This window comes from Octopus sinensis, linkage group LG2 (genome assembly GCF_006345805.1).
Source record: "Octopus sinensis linkage group LG2, ASM634580v1, whole genome shotgun sequence".
Classification (NCBI taxonomy): domain Eukaryota; kingdom Metazoa; phylum Mollusca; class Cephalopoda; order Octopoda; family Octopodidae; genus Octopus; species Octopus sinensis.
The window spans coordinates 144,650,083-144,661,040 of NC_042998.1; the positions used below are offsets into that span (position 1 = coordinate 144,650,083).

The following is a 10,958-nucleotide window of genomic DNA, read 5'->3' on the forward strand; positions in this document are numbered from 1 at the left end:
CCTCATTTAATGTCCATTTTCCATGCTGGCATGCGTTCAACAGTTTGATAGGATCTTGCAAGCTGTAGAGCTGCATTGTACTCCAGTGTCAGCTGCGACATAGCTTCTATGGCTGGCTTCCCTTCCTAATGTCAACTACTCTATAGTGGCTTAATACTTTTGGAACTTTTGTGATTCTACTACTAAGCTTAACCATGGCCATGTAATACACTAGTTCCAAATGTAGAGAAATCTAAACAATATCTGTAAGGAAAAGAACAGAGAAATTAAGTTTATAATCATATATATATATATTTTATGTGGGGGTGGGAGGACTGTACATTAAAAAGATAGAAATTACTTTTAATTACAATACTTCATTTTTGTATTTAGTTTGCAAGATTCTTTATTGTTAATTGGTTAATCTTTTAACCAATTAATTAACCAATTATTTGATAAACTGTTCAGTCGATTGATCAATCAGCTTTATCAAAATCAACCTCATCAGTAATATGTCTTCTCTACTCCAGCTCTGTTTTAGGCAGGTCATTGATGAGGTTGCGAAAGGACTTTGACACACTTAGCAGACTGATTGATTGATCTAATGATAAACCAAACAATCAATCAGTTAATTGGTTAAACGATAACCAATTCATCATCATTGTTTAACGTCTGTTTTCCATGCTGGCATGGGCTGGACGGTTTGACTGAGGTCTGTAGAGCTAGCGGCTGCACCAGGCTCCAATCTGATCTGGCAATATTTCTACAGCTGAATACCCTTCCTAACACCAACCACTCCGAGAGTGTAGTGGATGCTTTTTACGTGTAACTGGCACAGAAGCCAGTCAGGTGGGCCTGGCATCAATCACATTCAGATAGTGCTTCTTATGTGCCACTGGCACAGGAGCCAGTCAGGAGATACTGGTATCGGCCATGTTCGAATGATGCATTTTACGTGCCACCGGAACAGGAGCCAGTCAGGGTCACTGGCCACAGCTACGATTTTGGTTTTACTCGACTCAACAGGTCTTTTCGAACATATTATATCACCTGACGCATCAAGGGTACTCTTAAATGGCTGGACATGCAACACTGGCAATGGCCATGATCTCACTTTACTTGCCAGGTCTTCTCAATCACTGCATAACTCCAAAGGTCTTGGTCTCCTGTCATTGCCTCTGTGAAGCCCAATGTTCGTAGGTCATGCTTCACCATCTCATCCCATGTCTTCCTGGGTCTACCTCTTCCAGAGGTTCCTTTCACAGTTAGGGTGTGGAACTTCCTCACACAGCTATCCTCATCCATATGTAACACATGACCATATCAGTGCAGTCGTCTCTCTTGCACACCACATTTGCTGCTTCTTATGTCCAACATTTCTCTCAGGGCACTTACACTCTGTTGTGTATGCACATGGACATTATACTTCCAGCAGATCATACTAGCTTCATTTCTTTCAAGCCTATGCATGTCCTCAGCAGTCATGGTCCATGTTTCACTGCCATGTAGCATGGTAGTTCGCACACATGCATTATACAGTCTACCTTTCATCCTGAGCAAGAGGCCCTCAGTTGCCAGCAGAGGTAGGAGCTCCCTGAACTTTGCCCAGGTTATTCTTATTCTAGCTGCTACACACCCAGAGCAACCACCCCCACTACAGACTTGATTGCCTAGGTAGCAGAAGTTATCAACAACTTCCTTTTTCTCTTGGCATGTGATGGAATCTGTTTTCTGTACATCTTCAGTGTTTATTGCTCCTGTGCATCTGCCACACACAAAAACTATCTTCCTGGTTAACCTTCCTTCGATATTGCTGCACCTTTTATGTGTCCATAGCTTACACTGGGTACATCGCATGGAGTTCCTACCCATGCCTTTTCTACAGATCGAGCAGGGCCATCTACCTGAAGGGGTTTGTGATTTATCAGCCTTCCTCCTTACTAAGACTTTGGTTTTTGCTAGGTTAACCCTAAGGCCCTTTGATTCTAGACCTTGCTTCCACACCCTAAACTTTGTCTCTAGTTCTGGCAGTAACTCAGCTATTAGAGCAAGATCATCAACAATTAACTAATAATAATAAAAAAGTGAGATAGAATCAGTGCATGTGTTTATTATTGGCATAATGACACTCTCAAGATGCAACAAAATACTTTAAAATATTCTACATACAATAATATTTAGATAAGTTATTTTTAATTAGATGTTTAATTATCAGAGATTACAATTTATTAGACATCATGTTTAAGCTGTATTCATTTGTTTATATAACATTTGCTTTTCTATGCTAGCAGATGTTGGATGAAGACATTATTGGGAGACTATTTTACTGCTGGGTAACCTTCCTATCATTAAACCTTATCAATTTTATGAGTAAGGCATTCTTCTTCCACACTGTCTTTGAATGTATAGACAAGTAACAATTCATTTTTATTATATTCTACAGGTATGGCTCTGCAGTAAGAAGTTTGCTTCCCAAACACATAGCTTAAGACTCAGTCCCACACTGCAGCAACTTAGCCAAATGTCTTCTACCATAGACATGGTCCAACTAATGCCTTGTGAGTGAGTACGGTACAAGGAAACTGAAAGAAGCCTGTTTGATCTATCTATCTATCTAACCATCATTACCACTTTAATGTACGTTTTTCCATGCTTGCATAAGTCATTGTGTATGTGAATGTCCCTTTGTCATGATAGTGTGTGATAGTTGTAAATGAATATTACTCTCATATAAGCAGTGTCATTTCTAATAACCTGCAAAAATATATCTGGCTATGAAAAGTATTACCTTACTAAAAACAGGTGAGTGTTAGCAACAGGAAGGGCACCTAGCTGCAGAAAATCTGCCACAATTAACCCCATCTGACATACAAAGGCATAGAAAAGTGGTATGGTTCAACAGATATTTGTTTGATATATCAAACCCATAAAGAACATACCGTTTGTTTGTTGGCATTGCTTCTCTTCTTAACAACAGCTTCCAATGCAGCAGCCCAGCGCTGCTTATCTGAGAAATTCATACACATGAGGTAGAGAATTCTGTAATGACATATAGAATAAATAGATCAGTTAATGTATTTAACCACACATTAGAAAAAGAACATAACTATTGGAACTGTTCAAGAGCAACAAAAAAGATTTGAATCAATTGTAAAAATATATAAGATAAAGAAATTTTACTGGAAAATATTAAAAATATGTTTATTTATAAATAAAAATAAAGTATAAAGAAAATTCACCTTTGTATACATTGCACACACACAAACACACACACACTTTTAAGAATGAAAGATAATTTTAAGTGAAAAGAAAGAAGAATGGTAAATTATTTAAATGGAATGGGCATGGTTTGGTTCCCAATCATATGGTTTCAAGTTCAATACCATTATGTGGAACTTTGGGCAAGCATGTAAAAAATGGACATTAAAACAATGATGATGATGACGATGGTAAAACAGAGAAAACAAGTAAAGTGAGGAAAGAGGGAAGAAAAAGATCAAAAGACAATGAAACAACTCAGTAAGTATTGAGAAGTGACTACATACTTGCCCGGCCAACAAGTGTTGTCTGGAATCTCTTCAACTTTCATGATGTACAACAGATCGGAAGTAGCGGTGTTAGGAAGCTCAGCAGCTGTCACAGCACTGTGAACCACCACTTCATTGTTTGTGGTTGGATACAAGTCAAAAGAGTCAATAGGTGAGGAGTCGTCTTCATCATTGTAAATCATCAACATATTTCCATCAAGTTTCACCCAACACTGATCCCAGCTATTTCTACCACTTCTACAAATTAAACAAACAAAAATTATATTGATATGAATATCATTTAATAAACACATTTAATAAAGATCGTACAAACATTGTACTATTGGAGCATGAATCAAATAGTAGCTCACATATAAATTCTGTTTTTATTAAGCGATATTTATCTCTTGCTGGATAGAGTACTGTTTTGTTTTGTTGATCCTGCCAACAACAAAACAGCACACTATATAATAATTTGAAGAAATGAGGAATTGTTCCTCAGTTTATTTATATACAGGTAAAGAATGTCTTCAAATTTTCCAAGCGAATGAGATAAAATAAAATGAAATAGTACAATCGTTATTTAAGAAATTTTCATCTAGCACTTACCTTAAAACATTGTATTCCTATATATACATACATAGAATACATTCAAAAGACTGTATGAAGTGAAATGATATCAAACAACTGAGATGCATATACTCCAATTCCTGTAATACTCATGACTTTCCATTAAAAATTGTAATTTCAAATTTTCATAGATATTACAATAAACTTCTTATTGTACTTCACCTTTTCATCACCTCTCTCACGTTCTCCTCTTACCTGTGATGGTTCTTTAGTCATGTCAGTTACAAGGCAATCTCACTCACTAATGTTGGTGCCCTACTACACACGCAGAAAGAGGAGGTACGTAGTACATCCTATAAAGTGGTTGGCACTAGAAGGACATATAGCTGTGAAAATCACGCCCAAACTGAGACACTGCAGCATGAGATGGTGCTTTGTCTTGCTGGGTCCACTGAACTGCCCAACCTATGCCAGTCTGGAAGACAGGCATAAAAATGATGAAGGTGATTAGAATAAACTAAAATTTGGAATGGAATGGTAATTGGAAGCTTTGAATTTTTAAAGAAATACTAAAATCTGATATTTAAAATTTGAACTATTACTTAAAAAATAATCTCATCTGACCTATGCAAGAATGGAAAAAGTAGATGTTAAAACAGATGCTACGTATATAAAGTGGGAAATGGTAAATCTAATTTAGATAAATTAAGTGCTATTTCCTTTAACTTAAATTGAAATTTCTGTCATGAAATCAACCCAAATATCTTTAAATTACACTATTTAGATATTTTCAAACTACACAGTAATTGAAATATATTCCTGTGGACAAATATGCAACAACCATTTTAATTAGTATATAACCCCCTTTCAAAATGTATGTTACTTATTTCTTTGTTGCCCACAAGGGGCTAAACATAGAGGGGACAAACAAGGACAGACAAAAGGATTAAGCCGATTACATTGACCCCAGTGTGTAACTGGTACTTAATTTATCGACCCTGAAAGGATGAAAGGCAAATTCGACCTCAGCAGAATTTGAACTCATAATGTAAAGACAGATGAAATACTGCTAAGCATGTCGCCCAGTGTGGTAACATTTCTGCCAGCTCGCCGCCTTCAAAATATATGTTACTGTGATTTTTCATTTTATTTAAAGAATGCAATAAAAAGAATTTGAAGAAAAAACAAAAAATGCACTAATGTTTTGTTTTTGAAAACAATTGTATTACATAGTTAGCTTTCAATGAGTAGACATGATTTTGTGGCTAAGAAGTTTGCTTCCCAGTCATGGTTTTTGAGTTCAATTCCACTGTGTGATACTTAGGTCAAGTATTTTTCAAAAGTGTTGTGAGTGGATCTGATAAAAGGAAATCGAAAGAAGCTTGTCATACATGTGTGCCAATGTGTCTCATTTTGACATGTAACAATTGTAAATGAGTGTAACCATATGAGCAGTGTTGTTGGTGATAAAAAGGGCATCCAACCTTGGAAGAATTTGCCTTGACAATTTCCATCTGACCCTTGCAAGCATGGAAAAGTGGATGCAAAAACAATGATAATGATGTATGACCCACTAACCAACACACAGAAATCTCTTTCAAGATCTAGTCTTTAAAAGTATGTATATATTCACTTCAAGGAAACATTACTCTATGATGAGAAAGTCTACTGCAAACCCTTTCTGGTTATTAGTATAACAATATTTCCTTCATGTTAGTTTGAACTACAACATATTCAAAAATGTAAGAAGCAAAAAAACAAAATAACCCTCCAGTTCCTGTGTTTATGATAAACAGTCAGCCAGTCTTTGCTAAGTAGTCTGTCTCCCTTAGATAACAATTGTATTTATTGCCTACTATTTCCTTGTTATGAGTAATGTTATTTAACTATAGGTCAGTCTAACTGAATATACATATCACTGATCAAAAATGTCCCAACCATGACTACCCAGTAATTTTTCAGACAGTGTATATATAAGAATATCATTATCTATGAACATTTATAATTTGGCTAATCTTTGTAGAAGGTCAAAGTGAACACAATTTCAAAATTAAGTAAAATAAAATCAGTGCATTTCAACAGGAATATGATAAGAAAAGGGTTAACAGTATACCTTTGGATCTTAAGATAACTTGAAATTTCACAGGGATTTGTTTGACTTGAATTCACAGTGTCAGCGGAGTCTATTCTACGCATACAAGATGTAAAGTTCTGAATATATTCCAGTAATAGTCCACAGGTGGGTGGCACTTGTGAAGCACATTTCATATGGCACACAATATGGCATTCTGCAAAAGAAACAATAGAAAATGGTACGTATAATGTGTGTTAATACTTATTATCCCAGGAACATTTCAATATATTGTGCTTTTTCCCCTCAAAAGATTAACTGACACCCACATAACTGAAAAAGAAATAAGTCAACACATCACCATTTTAACAGCCACTTTTCTATGGAACTGCTGAGGCAGATTTTCTACAGCTGGATACCCTTACTATTGCAAACCCTTACCCATTTCCAAGCTAAATAATGTTTCCCATGGTCAGATATATATATATTTTTTTTTCCATAGCAAACTGGAAACAAACATCACTTGTATGATGGTGATCCTTGTTTACAACCATCATATGACGTTAGGACAAGAGAACACACACACGTGTGCATACACACACCATACTTCATTCAGTTTCTGTCTATCAAATCCATTCATACGGTTTTGGCAAGCGCCACACAGTGGGACTGAACCACAAGGCTGGGAAGCAAGCTTCAAACTATAGCACTGTGTCTTTGCATACTAAATTTCTAAAATACTTTCCCAAAATGTGATATTTTCATATTTGTCAACAAAAAGAAGAAAAAAAACCCCACTGTAATCTACTGAAAGTAGAGTCAGCTCAAAACTAGTTTTTGATTTTGAAATTTATTGCTAGAAGCAGCGACATAACTGTGTGGTTTAGAAATTTGCTTCAGAATCAGTCTGAGTGGCAGCTTGAGTATCTTCTATTATAGTCTCCAGGCCAACCAATGCTATGTGAGAGAATTTGGTAGAGGAAAATGCAGGAAGACTGTAGTGTGTGTGTGTGGACACACACACATACGTGTGTACCCTTGACTTGACATGTGATGATTGTAAATGAGCGTCACTGTCATATGCAACATTGTTTGTTTCCAGTCTTTCAACATGTCTGGCCATGGAGAAATATTACTTTGCTTGGAAAGAAGCAAATGTTAAACAAACAGGACCAACCCTTTTCATATCTATCTGCCTGAGACTGCCCCTAGTTCTTGGAACAAAGTCCTTGTTTTAAAGTGATCTAAATGAAATCCTTCCATCCACCAGCTTAAAAATAAAAGTAAGTATACTAAATTCTTTATTATTTCCAAAATGAAAATTGGATTCAGGCAGGTTGGTAGCAAAGGGATTAAATGTCAGTATCAGAATTAATACTCAGTAATATCAATTACCATTACTGTGGAACCCTGAAAGTATGTAACTATCCGATTGGGTTTTGATTTATTTTCTCCCAACCATTGCTAGATGTAAAAAAAATGTGGTTTGCATATAAACAATAAAGCATAGGGCAGAAAGGTCCTTTTAATCCTGTCTTGCTAAAGATTATTCAACCTCTCTAGTGTCAATGTCACAAGAAAATGTACCCAATTACATTCTGTAAAGTAGTTGGCAATAGGAATGGTGCTTTGATGTAGAAATCAAACCAAATAACGTGAGCACCTGTCTAACGGAGTAATAGCTCCCAATAACAAATGACACTGTGACAACTTGTCTTACCTATGTCAGCATGGAAAGTGGGTATAAAATGATGCAGATGATCCACAAAATAAAGATACTATTTAAAAACTTTACAAAGAATATGTGATAGAGGGGTTGGATTTATTAGCTACTGAAAAAGTTAAGTACAGCATATTTACCTTCGCATTTCTTTGCTTGTGAAACAAATGGAACATTTCCAAGGCACACAGCACATTTAGTTGCACGCGTGTTGTAACCAGAAACAAACCGATGTGGTATGTTGTGATTCATCCTAGCACGAGGTGGCTTAGCAGGGGCCATGGGAGTGCCAGGTGCACTCTTGCTCAAGCCACTGGATGATACTGAGGAAGTTAACTTGGACAGTGTGTGGGTAGTTGGAGAATTGCTAAGACTTGAGATAACAGCAGGGTCTGACAGAGCGCTTCTTCCTGTAAGAAACTCATGTGCATCTGTATCACCAGTTTTCAGTTTCAAAACTAGAAATAAAAAAGTTAAAATTATTTTAAATAATTTAAATATAAAATTAAAACAAAGTTAAAACCATTGAAATAAACTAAATATTTGGTAAACACAATTGAAACAGCAATTTATGTATCATACTTAACTGTTGATGCTGTGGCTTTCATTTGAGAGAAACATTAATGCTGTTTCAATTGCATACAAATTATTTTCCAGCCCAGCAGCTATTTGCAATATCAGCAAATGTATTATCCACTGTTGCCTATGAGGTAACAGATTTAATTTAGTTAAGTGACTTAGGCTCAAGAAATCTGAAATGCATCTGATATTTTTGTGAATCACTACTGGTATGATTTTTATCTCACTCTGACAGTGTTTCTAAAATGGCAGATCTATGAAGATATTGATTTTTGAACAAAAACCACTGCATCATGCCTCTCAATGGTATATATATATATATATATATATATATATATATATATATAAATATGATACACAGATGTCTATTTTAAACTAAATATAAACTTAAAATTATTGACAGTAAACTAGAACTGTTTGAGGAAATAGGCAACATAATTAAGGCATACTGATTCCAGACAAAGTTCTAATGTTGGCATCATGAGAAATTGCACCAAATCTATAAAGTAGCTGACAAATGAGCAGAGAAAGTGTAGGGCTATGAGATCCAGTTAGTGCTGTCTCATGGAGGACTATTCAATCTCTCTAATGTTGGTGCCATGAGAAATGTGCACCCAATACATTCTGTGAAGCAGTCAGTGATATCCTGCCTGTTCCCAGCCCTCACCAATTTCCAAGTAAGTTAATGTTTTCCTTGGCTGTATGTGCTTTCATGTAAAGCTGCTAACAAATGACACCATTTGTATGACAGTGATACTCATTCATAACCATCATTTAAGTCAGAATGCACACACACAACAGGCTTCTTTCAGTTGTCTCTGTATACCAAATCCATTCACAAGATTTTGGTTAGCCTGAGACTATGCTATAGTAGAAGACACTTGCCCAAAGTGCCATGTAGTCAGAATGAACCCAAGACCATGTGGTTTCCTGCCCCCAAAATCATCTGCCCTAACATCGAGCTTTTAAAAGAGAATCAAAGACAACATATTCTGCCACAGAAATACATAAAATTTAACATTCATTAATTAGAACATTGATAAAATCGTGATTAGAATATACATCAAAGTGCAATATATAATTCATTCAGAGTCTTTTCAAAAAAAAAAAAAAATCTTTAAAAATTAACCTTCAGAGGCCAGTTGATAATTTTCAGCCCTCATTTTCTCGATTTGTTCTTGCAGTTTAGCATTTTTCTTCTTTTCTGCTTCTACTTGAGTGTACAAGTCTCCACCGGCACGCACTGGGGTTTTATTCATACAGTCTTTGCTTTTGAAGCTCCCAAACAATCTAGAACACTGAAAGAGAGATTGTATTTATTGTAAATTTAACAAATGAAATGAAAAAAAATTACATAACAGCATCAAAACATTTTAAAAATAAAGTTGCAGGGAAAATCAAAAGAGTAGAACAAAAATATATGTACATACCTTTTTCTTTTTAGCAGTACTATCAGGTATTAGTGCGTGCATGTAGTCAATAAGTTTCATCTGTTGCCCCATCATACTTTCAAAGCGATATTTTTCTAAACAGTATGAACTCTAAAACAGTAATGTAATAAAATAATAAAAATATTTAAATTATCTCATGCATAGTTGAAAATTATATGGTAGTCATCACCACCATCATTGTTTTAATGACCAATTTTCTATGCATGCATGGAATGAACAGCATTTTTTGCAGCAAATTTTCTATGATTGGATGCTTTTCCTGTTACAAACCATCACCTGTTAAGCAAGGTATAATATTTCTCCTTGTCCAGACAAGTGTATGCAGAATAGTGGTAATTAACAACACTGCTTGTATGACAGTAATACAAGCAATGTCAAAACAAAGAGACACAAACACACGACAGGCTTCTTTCAGTTTCCACTCATCAAGTTCACTAACAAGGCTTTGGTCAGCACAGGGCATTAGAAGACATTTGCCCCAAATGGAATTGAACTTGAAATCATGTGGTTGGGAAGCAAACATCTTAACTATACAATCATGCCTGAACTTAATCTACATTAATTTAGGAGTTGATATATGACTTCAAGAATCATGTCTGAATGTGTAACTGAATCATTCATTTTTATATCCATTTTTCTATGATAGCACAAGTTAGGCAAATATATTATCCAGGCATTATTTTACAGCTAGATACCCTTCTCGTTAATCTTCACTTGCTTTTCAAATTAGGGGTCTCTTATTTTACATATCTTCAAAGGAGCAAAAATCCTGGAAGACTTATTGACATAAGAAGTAACAGAATCAATGTCTCTAGCTTGCAAAATTTGAAGAAGAATAGGTGAACAAGTATTTAAATACACTTACACACACAGTTTAACTCAATACACAAGCCACACACCATCATACACACACCCACAGAAGCACATAATATCTGAACACAGACAATATATACTCCCATAAAAGCACATAATACCTGAACAAAATAGTGCTAAACTTTATTACCACTGACTAGAAATTTTGTATGAAGTAAACAAACAAAAGAATGAATCATATGCATCTT

At 35.4% G+C, this 10,958-nt stretch overlaps 1 protein-coding gene across 5 annotated transcripts in view; it reads right to left on the reverse strand.

The window, feature by feature from the left end:
- LOC115223946 (citron rho-interacting kinase) overlaps positions 1-10,958 on the reverse strand; it is a 366,166-nt gene that overhangs the window by 18,819 nt on the left and 336,389 nt on the right. For all 5 annotated transcript variants that reach the window (XM_036500031.1, XM_029794695.2, XM_036500033.1 and 2 more), the window contains 6 exons: positions 9,877-9,987; positions 9,576-9,744; positions 8,008-8,325; positions 6,190-6,364; positions 3,525-3,764; positions 2,919-3,018 (listed from right to left, as the gene is read on the reverse strand). In XM_036500031.1, coding sequence (XP_036355924.1) covers positions 2,919-3,018; positions 3,525-3,764; positions 6,190-6,364; positions 8,008-8,325; positions 9,576-9,744; positions 9,877-9,987 — 1,113 coding nt within the window. The remainder of the gene's footprint in view (positions 1-2,918; positions 3,019-3,524; positions 3,765-6,189; positions 6,365-8,007; positions 8,326-9,575; positions 9,745-9,876; positions 9,988-10,958) is intronic.